General features: G+C 40.5%; 1 protein-coding gene across 1 annotated transcript; it reads left to right on the top strand.

Moving 5' to 3' along the window:
- Positions 1–1,417: 1,417 nt before the first annotated feature.
- map1b (microtubule-associated protein 1B) lies at positions 1,418–19,371 on the top strand. The gene is made up of 7 exons (XM_034897198.1): positions 1,418–1,814; positions 4,054–4,155; positions 9,366–9,448; positions 10,258–10,398; positions 10,763–15,935; positions 16,071–16,309; positions 17,039–19,371. Exons 1-7 carry the CDS (start codon positions 1,628–1,630, stop codon positions 17,192–17,194), a joined length of 6,081 nt encoding a protein of 2,026 aa, XP_034753089.1. The 5' UTR covers positions 1,418–1,627; the 3' UTR covers positions 17,195–19,371.
- The last annotated feature ends 2,449 nt before the right edge of the window (positions 19,372–21,820 follow it).

Genomic DNA, 21,820 nt, shown 5'->3' with positions numbered 1-21,820 from the left:
AAATGACATGTTATTCACTACCAACAACATTTAACATCTACGCATGCCATACATAGGCTAGACGTGCACAATGTTTCCTTTCTGAAGAAATATGACAAACTGAAATCCTTTTGATCGCCATGCTTTTCAGTTGTTTTTCATTTGTAGTTGCCCCTCTTTAAACCCCCCTCTGATTTATTATTTCTTTCATACAAAAGCTTTTTTTTGCTAGATTGAAACTTTCAACAATCAAAGAGGTTTTCTTTTTTCATGTGAAGCTCTTGAAACTCATAGACTGTGAAGGACCAAGCAGCGTGAGATTAAAGCTGAACACTGTGATCAGACACACAGTACGTTTGGCTACCTGTTGGGTTAGGAGCTAAACACTTCATGGCGTTGAGTGCATACAGACCAACATCATGTGTAGGCAGTGCTCGGGTCAACTTCTAATATTGTATTACATATGATTTGCTGAATTGATGGTGTGTTGATGGTGCTCTAAATAAAATTAAATTTGATTTAATAAATCTTCATTTATAGGTGCTGACCATTTCCTGTCATCTCTGGACTTGTTTTTCTACTATGAACTATTATTATTTATTTTCCTTTATTTTATGCAACTAGTGCTACTTTTTCATAAAATAATGACCTTTTTGTAATTACAAAATTACGCACTTGCTGTATGTACATTACCTTACAGTGAAATAGTATCTCCCGGAATTGGACTATTCCTCTTAGCCTTTGTGCCCATCTTATTAAAATAAAGCAACCATCACAGCAGAGCATTCAGCAGCACACAATAAACCTCTGGGATGATACTTATAGAAGCAAGACCTCTGCAAAATACAGTACATCCACAAAACAATCAGCTTTAATCCTTTTTTTATACACAAAAAAACACTAATGAAATAGAAAAACAGCATAAAAAAGGGTCACTATAGTGATTTAATATTGCACTGCCATGACATCTGAGGACTTGTTAGAGACAAATTGCATATCATATATTGCTTTATGCAGAAGACAACATCAATACAAAAACAATAAGCCAACAAACACAATTTTCCAAGCAGAATCAAGGCAGAAAAGTCTTATTTCAAGTGGTTTGCAGCTGTCAGCATGTCTCACAGCCCTTCTGATGAACAAAATCTCTTTCTGAGCTATGACCATGCCAGCAGAGCATTCAACTGCACACAGAGACTAAATCTCTGGGATCATACTTACAGGAGCACCTCTGCAAAATATGTCCACAGACAATTTTAAATGGTTTCAAATAAACATTAAAAACATACTCTGAGTTAAGGTACTCCACACCACATAAAACTTGTAGGCGTAACAGGTAAGGAGTCCAGCACTGATGAATATGCACAAAGTATCAAATCTCAGTGACTTCCGGAAGCCTTTGATTCGTTGCGGATGACATCAGCTGTGGAGTGAGTGTGCGAAAAAAAAAAAAAAACACCGGCGCCCTCTTCTCTCCCCGGTTACTGAACATGACACAATGTCTGCTGGTATAAAAAGCTAGGGCCACACCTATCAAGGCTCCACTGTGTATGTCTGGAGACCACTCGGCGGATAAAGGGAGGAGGCTGCTCTTGGGATCTTGCGCGCGTGTAACGGTTGCTAGAGAAAGAGAGAGACAGAGGAGCGGATGGCCACCCTGGTAGAATCTGCAGAAATGGAGACGTTAGGCGGCCAGAGCAAAACCGGGACGTCTCCAACATCCTCCAGCGGCCCCTCGCAGCACTTCAACGACAACAAATTTTACCTGCTGGTGGTTATCGGGGAGATCATAACGGAGGATCACCTCAAGTGTGCCATTGCGGACATAGAGAAAGGTGAGATGGTTGTGATGTGGTGTACTATATGAGGTGAACTCAACAGCTTCATGAGAACTTGAACAGAGATATAGCTTAGAAGTGCTGATGCACCTGTTTGCAACAATCATTTACGCGCGAAAGGCACATTACGCCTGAACGAATTACGCATTTAATGGGTCATTAATAACATTTGAACCTTGTTTATTTGGGTAAGGATTTGCACTAGAGGTAATGTTGTTTATGATAGGGGATTTTGGAACAGCCCCTCCCAGTAACATCCACCGTGTAGCTGAAGCCAAATCCTACTGTCCCCATATCTTTTAACCTACAGGTAAGTTACCTTCCTTGTCTCTCGTCCACTGTGATGAGGAGCAGTTTGGTTCAGTCAGGTTATCATATTAATGTCAGTAGGCCCAATTGTTGTCAACCACTCACGTGGGTCAGGTCCTAAAAGCTGCCAGCAATGATTCAGCATTAAATCTGGACTATGCGTCAGTAATGCAGCGTATCGCATTTCTGTGGCTCCAGTGCAGCTGTGTGTTTTTTTTCTTTCTTTCTCCCGCAGAACCTCGCCAGGACTTTATGTTAAGGCGCGTCAGGCTTTTGTTTCAGGAGAGCGGAGGGTCCCATATGCATCAGTTTCCAGTTTATAACAGCAGCTTTGTCTCTGCTTGTGTCGCTGCGGAAGAAAGCTTCGCTGACCAAGCTGAATAAATAGGCTTTGTGTTTTGAGACAGACATGCCTGCTTTCATGATAACAGAACAGTAATATATTAAAACTCCCTTTCCTCCCGTGGGAACATCTCTCCTCCATCCTCATCATCATCCCGCATCCAGCTCTTTTACACTTCACCGGCTGGTGGGCGTGGCCCGGGCCGCACTGCGGTCCCTACGGCAAGCCACAAGGAACGATTTCCAAAATGAGCAGGGCGTTTTAGAAATGCCACAGCTGCTGTAGTTGTCTGCCTCCGTGGCCTGAGTGTACTGTTTTTGTGAGAGAGGAGGAAAAAGAAGAACAATATGGCGCTGTCAATGTGTGGGTGTAAAACCAAGTGAAGCAGGAGGAAAGAAGAAAGAGGAAAGCATCACAAGGGTTTGCTTTCAGGTTTCACCTTAGGATCACCCATTAACCTGTCGGAGTCGCAGTTTACTTTATTATTATTATGTCAATTCAATACATTATCATGTTGGCCCTGGTATAGACATATCTATATGAATATAGATATATCGAGACCAGAAGTTTACTATTGACATATCTATATGAATATAGATGTTTACTATTGACACATCTATATGAATATAGATATATCAAGACCAGAAGTTTACTATTGACATATCTATATGAATATAGCTATATATATCGAGACCAGAAGTTTACTATCGACGTTGGAGAAAAAAAATTAAAACGGAAGGTCTTTAGTGGCTGTTCTGGAGCTTCTGGTTGTATAACACAATATTCCTCAGCAGATGGAGCTTGTTCAGTTTTTGTGGAGTTGTAGATGTTATAGTTCTACCCTTTAATTGTATTTTTTGTATTTGTCTAATCTATTTTGTATTAACATGTGACATTATTCTTCCTCATTGTACAAAGAAAACTACATTTTATCATCTTCATCACTGTTGCTCATGTTAATCGATGAATGTTGTCATATTATTGCCACACCCTTTGTTTTCAGTTTAGGTCTTCTGTTGTAATACCCTTTAAACAAGTAATATTGTGAGTGCAATAAACTTTTATGTCCACCGACTCGTTGCCTCACAGATTAACACTTTAAGGTCCCTTTGTCTCCCAGTCGTCATCCCGTAGCTTCCCAGATGCCTTCATTAGGCCTTTACTGTGCAGGATTCAGGATTATGAAAGGAGGATGAAACCATCATGACTCAGCTGAGTGGAGGCTACCAGCGCGTCTGGCCCACAGGACTATAGATATTTCCTATTATATATTGATTTTCTTGTGCCAAACCTCTAACACGTCTATGTATTTACACTCCAAGATTTTCCGATGAACTGTAAGCAAAAGGATTAGTGAAATAAATGTGTGTGTGTACATGTATGTGCGGGGGTGAGGGTGAGACTTTGCACATTTGTTAGACCTGTTGCCAAGTTCCGTTGTGTTGTCTGCATGAGTTGATTCATTTTCAGACAGCGGAGCTAACTTATCTTTTTTATTCGCTGGCATATTTTCTTGCTCCTTGATTTTTTTATTTATTTAGTTGTTGATTTTTGTGTGTGTGTGTGTGTTTGTTTATCTTGCAGGGATTCGCTCATGGGACACCAACCTTATTGACTGTAACCTGGACCAGGAACTCAAGCTGTTTGTCTCCAGACACTCAGCTCGTTTCTCTGCGGACGTCAGAGGTAAACTGGGAATAAATTACACGTTATCTGCTAACTTCACAGTAGCAGTCTGATTATGCATTAATTAAAGTTTCTAACAGCTGCAATAACAGCAATAAGTTTCTTATTCAACTGCATAAAAAAACTGAGACACACTTTCCCAGTATGCCGATCAGTTAATTAAATATAAGTAATACTACAACAATATTAAAATAATAAACAAAAACTTAAATTCTAGATATGATATGACCTCATAGGAGATAGATTGTTTTTCACTGAACAATGAATATCATTTTAAAATCTGCATTTATTATGTGTTTAAAGGAATCTGCAAGATAAGTAAGTATATACTGCTGTCATAAAAAAGAAGTGGAGTAAAAAGTACAACATTAAGAGTAGAAAATGGAAATATTAAAGTTATGTACAATTACCTCAAAACTGTAGTGCGGTATATTTGAGTAAATGACATTCCTGCTGCACTTTTCAGCAGCGTGTGTACACTATCACATCGCAGTCAGCTATACCTTCCATGCAGTACACTAAGCAGAGGGGTTTTATTACCTGTGACTGGATACGCACTCTCAGCATTTTGTTGCATGGTACTTATATAACTATATTAGTTGCAAGGTGAGGGAGAGGCTCTATAGAGATGGAAGAGATCCAGTGTGGTAAGACTGCCTGCCAGTGGGCAGTATGGCCTTGACAGTCAGCAGCAGTTAAAGCCTCTGCTTGGCATTGCTCCGTATTGGCACTGGCCAGCAGGGCTTCATACTTCCCAATAGATTGATCCAGCCAACAACTGCTACTGGTGCTGAAGACTAAATCAGCTGATTTATTTTAATGCAGTAATATCAGATCTCAGAATTGGACTTACACAGGTAAAATACAATAGGGAAAAGAGATAGATGGGAAACATGGAGATTTTACAGATATAATTCAAAGAGACTCCAAACACCCACTCCCTTTCATCCAAACATGCTTTCACCATTATCCCATCCTCCATTCTTCTCTCCTTCTTCCGCCGTGTGCTGTTGCCTTGCAACCCAGTACAAGATGTGTAGTGGATTCGGGAGTAATTAGCAGTGTAGAATTCCCAGTGGTTAGTGTCTGTCCATGAAAAAAAAGAAGGGAGGGGAATAGAGAGGGTGAGGAGAATGGCTGTGAAGAGAAAGAGGATGAGAGAAAAGCAAACATGGGAGCAATGGAGGGAGGGGGATGAGAAAAGATAGAGTAGGTTAGGAGGAAAGAAGAGGGTAAAGATAGATGCAACAGAAACAGAAATGCAGTTCTGATCTGTGAACTAATGAAGCCGAGACTGTGAGAGATAACGCTGTATAAGCAGTAAAACTGGAATAGTATTGTTCTCTTACTGTATATTCTACGCCTCAGGCTTTTTGCCAATTCTTTTTCTCAAGGGGAGGATTTCTTTGTCCTTTGAACTTCTAACACATAAACCGCTTTGTGAAGGGCTTCCTCCAAACCTCCACAGGGCTTTTATGTTGTTATATTTATTAAGTTCAGCATACCTGCTTAGAGTTAAGATTTGATGCATTTATAGAAGTGTACATTAAATCTAAACTTGTGAATTGTCCTTGAATCACTATGTGTGACACACAGCTCAAAGCAGTATTTAGTACCATTACAATACAACATCATTTTGGTATATGCTTATTTGCTTTCTTCTCTGAGAACTAGTTGCTAAATATGAACGTGCAGCCAGCAGCTGCCTTGCTAGCTTACTATAAGACAGAGCCAGGCTAGGGAAACAACTAGTCTTGCGCTGTCTGAAGGCTAAGAAAATGGGCCAACATCTCTAAAACTCACTGATCAACACGTTACATTGTGGTTGTTTAATCTGCACAAAAATAATAACTCACAAAGATTTTGTTACCTTTGTACAGAGCCGGGCGTAGCTGTTTCTCCCTGTTTCCAGTCTTAATGCTAAGCTAAGTTTACGGGCTGCTGTCTGTGGTCTGAGTGGATTTTTACTGAAAAGATAAATGAGTATGGTAACAATCTTCTGATCAAACTCTAATTTTAAAATTAAAAAGAAAGCGAGAAAGTGCATTGCTTAAAATGTCGAGCCCAATAAAACAAAAAGTGGAATTTTTCCGGATAAAAACGGTTGATTAGGATGCTGAACTGCTATCTTTATAGGAGGTACCAGCTCATATTAGTTGTAGAAAAGAAAAATCTGTTGAGTAGTATGTTATGTTTACCTTTAGTGATTTCATTGTTTAGGGCTCTGTGCTTACAGAAAAATACAAACCAGCAAATAGTATAAGGCATAGTATGACGAATGTAATTGTCTGTCTATTTGACAGATGATATGCTATCCATCACACTGCGTTAGTGCACAGGAAGCCGGGACCCCCCAGTGAGGAAGAGGGGAAGGGATGGAAAACGGGGCAAGACAAGAGAGCCTCGGTGTCTCCCTGATGGATATATGATACTTCTTGTTACGTATAGATTTCCCAGCACTATGGCTCAACTGCAGACAGCACTGAATCCTGAAAAGCCTCTCTCTAAACCACAAATCCACTCAAGACTCTCCTTGTAAGATTGTTGAAGACAACATTACAGCTCATGATCAATAGTAATTAAGAATTGTGTTAACCTTTACAAATGAATTTGTCCCAGATAAAGATCATTCGGATTTTTTTCACAAACATCATGCGTTCTCTTGACATCTACCGTTGATCCTGACTGGTTAGTTATGTAGTGGTAATTCAGCAAATTGATTAATTCATTGATCAGTCATACACCTTTCAAGCTGCGTTATAGTTGTAATTGATATCTGGCGGAATTGGGACAGAAATTGGTGGTGGGAAGGCATATAAATGTAAAAAATATTGTCTTTCTCCTATTAGGTTTTTGACAAGCTAATTCCTAAAGAGAAGCTGTTAAGAAGCATAAAACTGAATGTTTTTTCGAGGCATTATTCTACGAAGCGGGTGATTGACTGTTCTGGGATTCAGCCGTCTGAACAGCAGTGGTAGTGCCATTAGCTGCATGACCAGACTTATTACGTATACCAGTTCCCGTTTTAACCCGATTGTGTGGGGGCACGGTAACAAATGACATTGAAAACTGTGCTCAGGGGCCCCCAACTTTGCTGCTCAATGCACCAATCAATCATTCTGTTGGAAAATGACATGACAGGAAGGAAAACTGTTCTGACACACACATGCAGCATCCACCTGAGGACATACAATTTAATCCTTATATGTGAGGTCCTATTTATTTATTTTTATCCAAAAGAAGCAGACACAAAATTTAAGTTGTTCCACTGATCTATTTTTGGTGTGGTGCCATCCCCATTGATGTTCCCCTGTCTGGTTTAGTCTGTGGCAGCCAGGCTACACCAGTTTTTCTATTCAGCCATAAGCTCAGTGATGCATGTAACATTAACTCACCTACCACTGAGACAGAGATGCAGGATTTTTATATTGATCACGATAATTGTCAGGGTCAAGCAAGCCCCCGTGGACAATCTGTCATTTTTGGACGAGTTGGCTTAGACTCATGGCAATTTGGCAGCTTGATGGTGGTGGTCATGGTGACTGCCTTGTGCTTTACTAGTCCTTAACACATACAACTGTATTTTCTGTTTCATCCCATGAAATGGTAAATGCTTTTCTATCACATTAGCAGCTGCTTGTGTATAGAATGACAGGATGAACGATAGACTTCTATGATTTATTTCTATTTCTTTTCAGAGACCCCTGAAAACTCTTTCCTCAGTCACTTGTTCTTATGGAGGAGTTTGGGTCATCAGTTTAAGACTGCCGTCTCTTTTGAACAAATCTTAGTGAAGCTGGTTTCTCCCAGAGTCAACTGGGATTGTGATGATGGTTGTATTAGCCTGAAAGACGTGTTTCACACTGGGACCATTATGTTTAGATATGAGGACAGAAACACTCTTGTGGGTCGTATGTCCAGCCAACGCAAGGGGTGCTAATTTATGAAACTTTCAGATGGGTTGTATTAGAATAAATGACATATATCGTCATATGGTTTGGAAGACTTGCTCCAAAAATTTGCATTCCCCCCCCTCCCACACACACACACACAAAAAAGCTGAAAAATAAGGTTTGTCTTTGACATTTTCGTAAGCCTCTGCCATGCTACTGAGTTCATACGAAAGCTCAAAGTCACACTAGGAATAATATTCCCTTCAGACAACAATCTCCATGGACTGACAAGTGGGGAAAGAGTAATTATTTCTACCATTACTGAACTCTCCAGAATTTTATAGAGACTAATAGTCATGCACTGTATAGAAAGCCACTTCACTATTACCAGCATTGAATGAAAGAGTTCCTCCGTACGGAGTGACAGCCTTCTGGGAGGAGGCGGTGGCAGGGTTAATGGATATGTGCTCCATAATGAGAATCTGCAATATGAAATATATATGGAGTAATAGGCCCAGCAGCCAGATATGTAGCTGCTGCAGAATCACGTCTCTGGAGATGAATTCTTCTGTATTTAACTGCCGTCTGAACGGGAAACACATTGTTGTTTGTCCTTTTTCACAGAATGTTAGTGGTAGCATGTCCTTTGTTTTTTACCAAGGGAAATTGATCTAAATCCACACAGTTGGCTCAAAGGGATTTAATTGATACATGGATACAAGAGGAAATTAGATAACAAGGAGAAGAAACAAAGACAGATTGCATGAGTGAAGTCTGATGTGTTGGGGTAAATAATGATGCTACAGTAGCTGTATACCCTCGTCAACTGAACCAGAGGATAACCCCAGAGACACACTCACAGTGGGAACAAAGTCATTATCATAATCAATCATCTGAAACCTAGGATGATTGATTATGAGCCTGTCTCATTTAATATGTAACAGCTCTGTGTTATGAGGGGGAAATCTTACTTATGGCAAACTATACGCCTATATAGTCCCCATTATAGAACAAACAATTATGAAATTGTTTTGCTTTTAAATTGGCTTTTGAAATTGTGTGTAAATAATCTTGTCACACAATGTTGTGTGTCTGTATTGTTTGTCAGAAGTTAAGTAGACGTGAAACACTTGGTTGATTAATTGATTTGTCAATCATCAAATGAATTGGCAACTATTTGCCAATTTGCCAATACTCTTTCTAGGCAAAACATCCAAAAAGATCCTTTCTTTTCAGCGTGAATATCTTCTGGTTTTCTTCTAATCGGATAGTAAATTAAATACTTTTGTGTTTCTATTTTCTATTTTTGTTTTACAGGGCAGAGAATTCTTCACCATAAAAGTAACATCCTGGAGACGGTGGTACTTATCAACCCTTCAGATGATGCAGTCAGTACTGAGGTAAACTTAGCTATAGATGTTGTTGACAATCTGTTATATTATTGTAAACATTTCTTTATTCTGTAACTTTGTATTTTATTGTCCCTCCTTCTATCAAAGAGTGATGATTCACAAATGCACTAAATAAATATACATTTACAAAGCAATTACAACTTGAAAAGGATTATTATTCAGCCATGATTGTCAACCATGCTTGGTTGACAATCATGTGTTTGTGTTGCTTGGTTGGAATAAAATAGATATGAGCAATTAGGAGCTCAAGGGACAGGACTAATGCCTCATTTAGTGCTAGGATAACAAGTGCAGCCTTTTCTTTTCTTTATTGCAGCAAAGCTTTTTGCATTTTAATGAGAAGAAAGACATGGGAGGGTCAGAAGCACAGCTGACACAAGATTGTCTGTTGTGTCACTGCTCCTTCAGCATTGCCCCCTCCCCCCAGCCATGTCTGCAGTCAAACTGTGCATTAGTAATATCTCCGAGCACAGCAGGATTGACCTGCCCAGCCGCCCAGAACAGCTGATGTTGCTGAAGTAAAATGAAAATGGCCAACAGAAAGAGTGGGAGTGGCAAGAGATAGAGGGGTGAAAGCAAACTTAGCAGAGGGAACAAGTCAGCCAACAGCTAACGGATATGAGGGACGGTTTGATATTTTAAATACACTAAATAATTAAGCTGATTGCTGCAGTAGCAAGGCTTTGTATTATCTGTCTCTGTAGCCAGTAGGCTAGTATTATCATTGTATAGTTTCAATAAATAATTTTTTCTCCATGTATGTTACTTTAAATCATTGTCCATCATTTACTCTCCAGGTTCGTTTGATGATCTCAGACACCGCCAGACACAAGCTTCTGGTTCTCTCGGGGCAATGCTCTGAAAACAGCGGGGAACTAATTCTTCAGTCTGGATCTTTCTCTTTCTTCAACTTCATAGACATATTCACTGATCAAGAGGTGAGCCAACTTGATGATTTTTGTTTTATAAGCACCCAAATTTGACCTGTAATGGGATATTTTGTGATGTTCATACAACCATGTTGTTGCCATGAAAAAAATGAAAATTGTTTTACAATGTTGGTGATTTTCATGTTTTACATTAGTGGAAGGCTTCCATTGTCTTTTTATAGAATGAGAACATTTAATATTTTTGACAGTAAAACCCATTCAAAAAAGCTCCCATGTTAGCATTGCAATAGTCTAAAAACATTCACACAGTACAGGTGTTTAGATAAACACATACTAAAACAATGCACTATTCATTTCATTACGGACTCTGACATATTAAAAATGAATGTCACATAATTTTTCTCATGCACAGATTGGTGAATTGCTCAGCACCATACACCCGGCAAACAAAGCCAACCTAACACTGTCCTGCCCTGAACAAGGCGAGTGGAAAAACTCCAACTTGGACAAACACAACCTGCAGGACTTCATTAACATGAAACTAAACTCCACTCTCATACTCCCTGAAATGGAAGGCCTCTCGGAGTTCACAGAGTATTTATCTGAATCAGTAGAGATTCCATCTCCTTTTGACATGTTAGAACCACCAACCTCAGGTGGATTCCTCAAACTTTCCAAACCATGCTGTTACATTTTCCCTGCTGGTAGCGGTGACTCTGCTCTCTTTGCTGTCAATGGCTTCAACATGCTCATTAACGGTGGCTCGGACAGGAAGTCGTGCTTTTGGAAGCTGGTGAGACATCTAGACCGGGTGGACTCCATCCTCTTGACCCACATTGGTGACGACAACCTGCCAGGCATCAATAGCATGCTGCAGAGGAAGGTTGCAGAGATTGAGGAAGAGCAGTCACAGGGCTCGACAGCTAACAGCGACTGGGTGAAGAACATGATTTCTCCAGATATTGGTGTTGTGTTTTTGAATCTTCCTGAAAACCTGGAGAACCCTGAACCTAATTACAGAGTGCGTAGGAATGTTGAGGAGGCAGCGTTCACTCAGCAGTTCCTCACCAAGCTAAATTTGAGGTTAGAGCCCTTGCAGAGGCCTGTTGGAAACACGATAGAACCACTCATACTTTTTCAGAAAATGGGCGTTGGGAAGCTTGAAATGTATGTCCTTAATCCATCAAGGAACACCAAGGAGATGCAGCACTTCATGAAGCAGTGGACAGGTAGTGAAAAAGACACCGCTTCCATTTTGCTGCCAAATGGAAAAGAATCTGAGTTCCCCGTCTCCTATTTGACTTCTATCTCTTCACTCATTGTGTGGCACCCTGCAAATCCCTTAGATAAGGTTGTACGTGTTCTCTTTCCTGGAAATGCCACCCAGCATCACATCTTTGAAGGTTTAGAAAAGCTAAAGCACTTGGACTTCCTGAAGCAGCCGGTTGTCACTCAAAAAGCAATGTCTTCTAATATGCCGTCAACACCAACACTGAAGCAAGCTAAGATCAAACACAGAACAGACAGCAAAGAGAGCCTGAGGTCTACCCCAAAGCCATCACCAAGCAAAAGCATCAGAAAGGATTCAAAAGAGGAAGCACCAGAAAAAGCAAAGACAGATGCAGAATCATCTCATGAAAAAACACCAAAGACTGAGAAAAAAGAAAAGCCCCCGCTGAAAAAGGAAAAGGCCAAAGCACCTGAGAAAGCAAAGGCGGAGCAAACAGCCCAAAATGAGACTCCAGAAAAAAAGAAGTCTGAACTAAAACCCAAATTTGAAAAGATTGTTAAAAAGGAGACCAAGGTGTCTGCGGAAAAGAAAAAAGAGGTTAAGAAAGAAGTTGCAAAGAAAGATGAGACACCCAAACATGACGTTAAAAAGGATGAAAAAGCAAAGAAAGAGGAGGTAAAGAAAGTTATAAAAAAGGATATTAAAAGAGACTCACCTATGAAGAAGAAAGAAGAAAAGAAAGAGCAAAAGAAAGATGTCAAGGTGCCCTTTAAAGACATAAAAAAGACATCCTCCATGGGTGAAGAAAAGAGTCCAGCACCAAAACCAAAACCTCTGAAAAAAGACAATGCTTCAAAGAAAGATGCAGGAATCCCATCAAAGTTAAAAGAGAAAGGTAAGGTACAGATGACAAAGAAAGAGACAAAGGTGGATAGTGACAAACTTGCAGCAGGTGCAGTTGCTGTTGCAGAGGATCCAGAAGTAGTAAGATCTCTGATGTCCACACCAGAGGACCTCACTAAGGACTTTGAGGAGCTTAGAGCTGAAGAGTTGGTGGAGGATGATGCGACTGTGCCACAAATTAAGGAAGAAGAGGCTGTGATGATCCACCATGAAGAAATAATACAAACCAAAGAGTCACCTGAGGCATTAGAGTCTGTGGATGAGGGTATAACCACAATGGAGACCGAAGGGGACAATGGAGAGACTCCAGAAGATCAAATTCTTAAGGGAAAAGTCAATGGTAGTGTAAGTGAGAAGTTTGAAGATGAAGGCACTGTGATGGAGGAGACATCAGAGGGAGGGGATTATGAAGAGAAGGGAGAGACCGAAGAAGTTTATGAACCACAGAGAGTGGAACCAGATAAAGATAAGCTTACTCCCAGTGAAGATGAACACCAAGAACAAAATGAATCAGTCGAACCAGGAGACAGTGTCGAAGACAATGAGGACGTGACAAATAAAAATGTAGAAGATCAGCATGCGAGTGAGAGAGAAATAGAGAAACATAACCTGTTTTTATCAGCCTCACCCAAAGTGTCCTCACCTGTTTCTCCGGCTGCATCTATCCATGACGAAATGTTTCCAGTTGGCTTTGAGAGCTCAACAGCCTCGGATGATGAGAACCAGGATGAACCCCCTGAAGATTACACTGCCACCTCTGGTCACACTCAGTCCACCATTGAGATTTCCAGTGTGCCTACTCCCATGGATGAGATGTTGACTCCTAGAGACATAATGAGCGACGAAAACACCAATGATGAATCTCCTTCACAGGATGTTGGCAGGTTTGGGACATCAACATCTGGAGAGTTTGAAAGGAAGAAGCTGTCTCCACTTCAGGACATGCCAGGGTCAGATCACTCTCAGAGTGATGCCACAGAAGGTCAGGACTACAACCATTCCGCTTCCACAATATCTCCCCCTTCATCACTAGAAGAGGATAAATTTGTTAAGGGGTTTCTGTCTGAGGGAAAAGCTGAAGAGTTAGCAACAGCTCAAGATTCATGTGATAAGTACAACACAAACTCTGCTAGACTCAGTTCAACTTCAACAACATCGCCTCTTGTACGTTCTCCTTCAGTGGACCACAAGGACAAGTTGGATTATCCATCACTGTTTGCTGCTCCAATAGAGCTGTCCAGCACACTGGCAGGATGCGCCAGAGCAACGGCTGATCCCTCCATTAGCCCAGATGACAAGACATTGGAAGGAGCTAACTCGCCTCAGTCCTCTGGTCACACACCTTACTATCAGTCACCAGTAGATGAAAGAGCTGGGGCTCTACCACCTGTGTCAGAAGACGAAGCACAGGGTCCTGTAATTGTGGAGGTTACAAGCGATAAAGAGGATTTCTCCAATAAAGGTAGCCCAGAGCTTATCGAGCCAGAACCAGAAAGTTCTTCCACTGCAGAGAGAGTGATGTCCTCTCCAAAAAGCCCACATCCAACTGAATCTGATTCCCCAACAAAGACAGAAAAGTCACTCTTTGATATTGATCATAAGAAATTTGGAGATTCAGTCTTGTCCTCAGCACCAATGATCAAACCCGAAGACACTAATCCTTTCACAGCTTTCAAAGACGAGAGTAAAATGTCCATTTCAGAGGGTACCACATCAGACAAGTCAGAAACCCCTCTGGAAGAGGTGGTAGCAGAAGATACATTTTCACATTTAGCTTCAGCATCCACTGCCTCACTGGCCACCAGCTCCTTGCCAGAACCCACGACTGACTCTCCTTCTCTTCATGCTGAGATAGGCTCTCCTCACTCAACAGAAGTAGATGACTCTCTGTCTGTCTCCGTGGTTCAGACCCCAACCACCTTTCAGGAGGCTGAAGGTTCTCCATCCAAGGACGATTGCCCGAGACCCATGTCTATCTCCCCAGATATCTCACCAAAGACAAAAAGCAGAGCACAGGACACAAAATCACCAGAGCACTCCACCATGTCAATAGAGTTTGGCCAGGAGTCTCCTGACCACTCCTTAGCTCTGGACTTTAGTAAGCAATCTCCAGAGCATCCATCTGTGGGAGGCAACTCACATGCTACAAAGAATGGCCCGACTGAGGTTGACTACAGCCCCTCAGATGAAACACATGAAAGACCATCTGAAGGCCATAGTTCCACAGTGCAGAAGCCTTTGTTTTTTGATGAGAGCGATTCAGTCCTTGCCGCTGCTGCAACCCCATCAGATGCATCTTTGTCCACTCCCTCTGTGACAACCCCATGCCAGATGACAGAGATGCTGCATGCCGTGGCTGAGCAGACAGATAAGTCTCCTGTCACCCCAAAGGCATCCTCTCTTACCCACTCTCCCCATTCCAATGAGCCATCCCCAGTGCTAGGAGGTCTCCCAGCTAAAGACAGTAACAGCCCAATTTCACCATCTGTGGAGGGCTTTCTTAATAAATTAGACACACAGCAGAAATGTGACAAGTCACCCTCACCTCCCAAAGCTGCTTCCCCATCATCGCCTTTTACCTTTTCAAAAGAAGAAACCGTTTCCCCGGTAAAGGAGACTAATCCCTTTAAATGTGAGGATTCTACACTTGAGGCAAAATCCCCTGTGAGTCCCAAAGTTCCCTTTCCATCATATCTACCTCTCTCCTCCAATCCGCATCAGTACAATTTTGCCTGTGGCTCCAGGGACCCAGACTCCACAAAGAAGAGCCCCTCTTCTCCATCTAAGACAGATGTTGACCTCTGCCTAGTCAATTCATGTGAGTATCGTCACCCCAAGACAGAACTGTCCCCATCTTTTATCAACCCTAAACCTCTAGAATACTTCATCAATGAAGCGAATGCCATGGATGAGGAGAAACCTTTGGCCAAGTCAGGAGGAGGTCCCCCACCTCCAGGAGGTAAACTTTCTGCCAAGCAGTGTGAGGAGACCCCACCCACATCCATCAGTGAATCTGCCCCCTCCCAGACAGATTCAGATGTTCCACCAGGGACAGAGGAGTGCCCTTCCATTACAGCAGATGCTAACATTGACTCTGAAGACGACTCTGAGACTCTGCCTACTGACAGAACGCTGACCTACAGGCATGTTGACCCTCCTCCGGTGGCACTCAGGGACTCCGCTCCATCTTCCGGCCACCATGATGTATGCATGGTGGACCCAGAGACCCTCAAGGCTGAAGAAAACCTCCACAATGCAAATACAGATGGAGAAGAAAAGCCCAAAAAGAAAAAGCTCTTGAAAAAGTCTTCCTCGCCAACCAGGAAGAGTGCTCTGTCAAAAGTGAAGGACACAAAGAATTCCTCTCCTAAGAAGAGTGTTGGAGAAGGGAAAGATGCCAAAAATGCAACCAATACCTCCGCATCCAAAGTTGTAAAAAGTGCCACTTCAGGTGAGTACTATTTACTCATTGTCATCATTTAGATCACTTTAAAAAAATTTGCCTCACTTTTTCTCACTTTTGTTGAGAAATAACTAATCATATCATCATCAATTATAATCAGCATATGTGTCTTGCCTCTTTCAGGTACTGGCAGTGGAAAGGTATCAGGTGGGGCATCTCTGCCCAACTGCCCTCCAATGTACATGGATTTGGTTTACATCCCTAATCATTGCAATGCCAAGAATGTGGATGCAGAGTTCTTTAAGCGGGTGCGCTCCTCTTACTATGTGGTCAGTGGCAATGATCAGACAGCTCAGGAGCCCAGTAGGGCTGTCCTTGATGCAGTGCTAGAAGGAAAGGCCCAGTGGGGAAACAATATGCAAGTAAGTATTAATCTGATTATGGAAAAGTGTAAAAAAATATATGAGTTCCATGTTTTATTTTGTTTTATTCTCTTGTGATTGACAATTTGAATAACAGCATACAAAATATACTTATCCTCGCCACCCACTCAGACATAAAAAAAGAAAAGATGACACAATAACCACAATATACAAGACCGTACAACAAAATAATAACAAAATAGACACATTGTAAACCAAACAAAAACCTATGTATAATAACTACATTGTTTAATTTTGAGCTTCTATTTGAGATATTTTTAAGTCCACTTTGTAAATGCCACCACCCCAAATTCAGGTCACCCGGAACGGATTGAATATATATATATAATATTCAATAGATTTATTAGTTATGACCACATTTTTGTAATGATTTATAAATGAACTTTGGCTGACTCTATGGTCCTCTGTTCATCACATTTGCATTTAGATTGGAAAGTAGTATATAACAGGGGTAAATGAAAACAAATAAATTGGAATAAACCAGCCTTAAATAATTTTCATGCCAAAAATTTAAAAGGCTTTCATAAATAAGATTTTTACATTTTCATTTCTCTGTGAAAACCATGCTGGTAATACTAGTGAACTCTGCATGTAAACATCAAAAGGGAAGAAGAGACAGAAAGACAAAGAAATACTTTGGGTTGTAAGCATGATGCTTGAAATCTCTGGATGCTTGAACTTAGAAACCTCCCTCCTCTCTGGTATCAGGTCACTCTGATTCCAACCCACGACACTGATGTGATGAGGGAGTGGTACCAGGAGACCCACGACAAGCAGCAGGAGCTCAACATCATGGTCCTGGCCAGCAGCAGCACTGTTGTCATGCAAGATGAGTCCTTTCCGGCTTGTAAGATAGAGATGTAGGCCTGTTCAGCGAGCGATCACAAGGCCTAGTGACTGATAATGAGAGGGATCATTAGTTGAGAAATAAAACAAACCCATGTTGCATTAAACCTAAGCAAACTCTTATACACATATGCTAACATGCTACTTCTTGTGTAATAAACCCTGAAAAATAATCTACAATAAGGACATAACACTAATACAAATTAGCTTTGAGGGGCTCCATGCAAGGTCGAATGTTTTCTATATAAAGTAAGACATTGACATGGTGTTATCTGATATGTTGGTATAAATTGATTGTGCTGGTAAGGAATTAGAAACCAAAAACTAGCCACATTATCATCGTCCAATTAAGATAACTCTCATACAGATCAAATAATAATGTTGTTGTTGATGTATTAAGTTTCTGCTGCATCACCAGATCAAAGTATATGAGAGCTTTTAATCAATTTAACTGCTGTCAAGTAACAAATCATCCTGACATATGTTATTTTCTTGAATAATTGCTGTTATCCACACCAAAGGATAAAACAACATGTTTTCTGTTATTGCCTTAGGGGAGTCAAAATGAATGTATACGAACTGGTGCAACTAGAAGAAGATTGGGCGCGTAACTACACACCAGAGGTCAATCCCAATTACATACTTGAATTATGGTAGATATAAATTAACTTAATAGGATGTTTTACACAGATCACCATTAATATGATGTTTGACTTCATATTCATCAAGGGTGAGACAAAGCGCCCCTACCATTGTGAAACTGTGTTTTTAAGTCGGCTGGGTTTTATTTGATTAAAAATGAACGTTTTAAATCTGGGATATGTTGCTGCTGATGTATAAACATGAGTTAATTATGTTACTTTTAATTTATTGAGCTCGATTGTCCAGATAGCCTTTTACACGGTGCAACAGGAAGTTGGTTCAGAATGCTCTCCCTTGCTACTTTTGCAACTTGTAAAATCTTATCATTTTCCACAATGGTTTTCAGAGGATTGGCTTTGATTTCAGATCGTCTGTTTTATTTACTTTATTTATTTAAATAAGAGAAAATCAAATATTATTTCTTATGCCCGTTTTTGATGTAGTCATTGAGTTATGGGGGAGCTAGTCTTTTACCGTTGTAAAGCTGGTGAGGCAGGATATTTTCATAAACCTTAAAATGTCTTTTTTTCTAAAGCATTGTACTATAATTATAAATAGCTTTGTGGTCGACGAAGTGGTTGGAAGATATGAATGAAATGATATTTTCTCTTTTCTTAATGGGGATTTTTCTCAGACTTGAATTAACAACAGGGCTAGGCTAACTAAATAAATGTAAGGAGCATTTTATGATTTGTGCAAGTTTACATTTAATCAAATGGCGCACAACATGCACTGGCATCAATATACAACTCAATTTACAGTAGATTTTCAGATTTAAGGCTGAAAACTTCTTATGGCAAAAGAGCTTCTCCTCTCTAGCTGGGATGAAAAGGTATCAGAGTCCAGTAGAGGCGTAGTCTTGAGAGCAGTGGCACACAGAGATGAGAGTGAGTGGCTTGTGTGTTATAAATGAACATATGTAAAAGAAAAACTAGTCACTTTAAACACATACATGACACAAACCAGACTAACAGTACAGAGGCCATTGATCAACTTTAACAGGCCACCTTCTAGACGAACATTTAACAATTCACAACTGGAGATTACAGGCTTGATACTGGGCTATTCAAGCGAATCACCAAGCTCACCAGATTTTTCTGATGTGAGGTGTTAATCATACCACTATAGACCGGGTTTTTCTGCAGGGGAACCTCAAACCAACACCATGAATAACAACAACTCTGAACTGACATTTCTCTTGAACTGACATTTCTCTTTTCTCTGTCTTTTTTCTCTACACTTCCTCTCTTTCTCTCTCTGTCTATTTATCTCTGCCTTTTTCTCCTTATCTTTCTCTTGGGAGAACTTTAGTAATGTTTGTCTGCAGCTGTGTGGTATATTTGTCTTGTGACCTTGCATCCTTTGTGCCCCTTTCCCCAAACTCATATGTAACTTATAGCAATTAGTTTCAAGTGAAAGTATTCCTTAGTGCTTTCTGATGTTTGTGTGCAATATTTCCTCTACCCACATGGTGAATCTGATGTAGGAGGAACCACTACTAAATGACAAACATTCAAAAACCACCACAATAAAAGCTGTTGTGAAAAAAAAGATTTGTGCATCTGTCATTTATTTAAAAAAAAAACTATTTCAATCAGGAGAGACCTCTCCTGATTGAGCACACCTTTATTGAAGTGTGCTCGATAACGGTAAATGATAGTCTTTGGTGATTAGACCCAAGCGTGACATAATCAAATTCCCATTGTGACGTCGTCATATTTAAATGGGGCTGAGTATGTAAGATACCCCCTTGGTGGAGTCTCTGATGAATGCAGAGGATGCTAAGATCTGGATGAAATGAGAATAGAAGAGCGTGGTCTAGTGAGCTCAAACCTGGGAGATAGAATTAATGACCTGGAGGTGAACGGGGAGGAGGAGGGTTGCAACGATTCACATTGAAATGAGGGCTGACAGCAACAGAGTGGAAAACATTTAAATGTTGACAGCAAGAATGCAATTGGCAGATAGAGATTGTGGTCAAACCTGATTGGTTTAACTAAAAGAGTAAACGCCCGCTAATCAGCTGATAATTTGAAGCAGGAGGAGAGGGAGAGTGAGGTGGACATAAGTAAGTACATCATCTTCCTGGCTAAGCTTACGCTAAGCTTGATATATTTGTATGTTAAAGACAGTGTGTAATTTTAAAGATATCACAAATCCAAATATCTCACTTAGAAGTGAGTATTGATTATATAAAATAGTTTTGCTGCCCAAAGAGCAAATGCCCAAACAAGTTACACCTTTAAAATTTGTATAAACAAGACTGGAGTCAGCCATGATCACGCTAGCGTCTGTGTGAGTCTGTACGGTGTTGTGTTGAGCTAAATGCTAACATCAGCATGGGAACATGCTGACAATAACAATGCTAACATTCTGATGTTTTGCATGTAAAATGTACATAATGTTCCCCATCTTAGTTTGGCATGTTAGCATGGTGATATTTGCTGAATAACACTAACCACAAGTGTGCTGAGGCTGATTTGTTTTTGGTTTTACAGGTATTTGGTCATAACCCATTGCATTTGACACATATTCATTTTGACCTGCTGATGTTAATATAATGTTACGTCTCCAAGTTCTTACAGTTCATCCTGAGGGAGACATTAATGCCTGTAACAATTTTCATAGCAATTCATCCACTTTTTGAGATATTTCCTTCTGGACCAAAGTGGTGGTCCCTCTGACTGACAACATTCCCAAAAACCATCTCCACTGTTATGATACTATAGAACACAATATTGGCAGCAAAGTTAATTGTTGTTTCTTTTGGCGTCCTTGGTGAAGAGTGTCCCCGAGAGCAAGACAGGATTGATGAGACGTTCTAGGTCCCTCAGAGAGATAAGGTGGGGACAAAGACTAAACTTAACAACGCCAAGATAAAAGCTGTGTGTGAGTGTTTTGACATTGTTCTTGACTGTGGGTCAAGGAATTTGCCTGACTTTGTGGTTTAAACCTTGTGGTGTGTCGTTTATCATGGATGTATGGAAATTGTTTGAATGTTTTAGCCGTAACACTAGGTATGGCAATGTTAGTCGGTCGGTCTACTACTTTGGTCCAGCCTGAATATTGCTTCTGGACGGATTGTCATAAAATTATGTTCATACATTCATGATCAACACCTGCAAATGGAGAACACGTAAAGTGGCTGCAAACAGCACTAGCTTGTACTCCACTTCTGCTTCTAATGCAAAGGAAAATAAAAAAATATATATATGAAACTAAAATTATATAAAGATACTGCATGTAGAACATAAAACATGTCATTAGAAAACGTGTGTATTTAGCCCTTCCAGTATGCCGTGAACTAAAGAATCTGTTAAATCAGACACCCCAGGGACACAGGGAAAGCAGAGACAGGTCTCAACAATTCAGCATCCATTTGCTGTACAGTGGGGGTGTCAACATGTCTGATGTCTGATCCAGTTGCTCAGAGCTGTTTCAGTAAATATCCTGCACACTAGTTAGTGGAACGCTTTTATATTTCCTTCCAGATAGTATTACATTATTATACACAAGTTATGCAAATGAGAGAACATGCCTACTATTTATCCAACCCCAACACTCTTCCACAGGCGTTTATGATTTAGTACAAAATCAGACACTGAGTAAATAGGCAGGCATATAAATGTATGTCATAGATCTTGCTATAGATGGAAGCTAACCTATTTAATTGTCTTTCAAGGGCAGTGGCTTTACAACAATGGCACATAGTCTGACACAGTTATCGGTACCAGCCGTTTTTCTTTTTTCTTCAGTTCCAAAAGTGTTTCAGTGGGGACATTTATTAATGGTGATGGGACACCCCAGGCAATTTCCAAAACCAAAGGGAAGTGCATGCAGGGATAAATCAAAGAGCATGTAAGAGCTACTAGCTGTCGGCCGAACCTGGCTGTTTGGGAAATCAAAGTCTAAGTGTTAAAATAGACCTTCCCTACAAACAACTCTATATTTCCCTGTTGATTGGTACATTATTTGAGCAACTCACCATGGGCTACAAGACTG

Source organism: Etheostoma cragini, chromosome 16, assembly GCF_013103735.1.
Source record: "Etheostoma cragini isolate CJK2018 chromosome 16, CSU_Ecrag_1.0, whole genome shotgun sequence".
Taxonomy (NCBI): Eukaryota; Metazoa; Chordata; class Actinopteri; order Perciformes; family Percidae; genus Etheostoma; species Etheostoma cragini.
This window is presented reverse-complemented; position numbering and strand designations above follow the sequence as displayed.

What these genes read in the sequence shown, in the direction of transcription:
- map1b (XM_034897198.1), top strand. Translation starts at nt 1,628, where the DNA reads ATGGCCACCCTGGTAGAATCTGCAGAAATGGAGACGTTAGGCGGCCAG. An exon ending in ACATATTCACTGATCAAGAG is followed by an intron (nt 10,399 to 10,762) that starts GTGAGCCAACTT and finishes TCTCATGCACAG; the next exon opens with ATTGGTGAATTGCTCAGCAC. An exon ending in AGTGGGGAAACAATATGCAA is followed by an intron (nt 16,310 to 17,038) that starts GTAAGTATTAAT and finishes CTCTGGTATCAG; the next exon opens with GTCACTCTGATTCCAACCCA.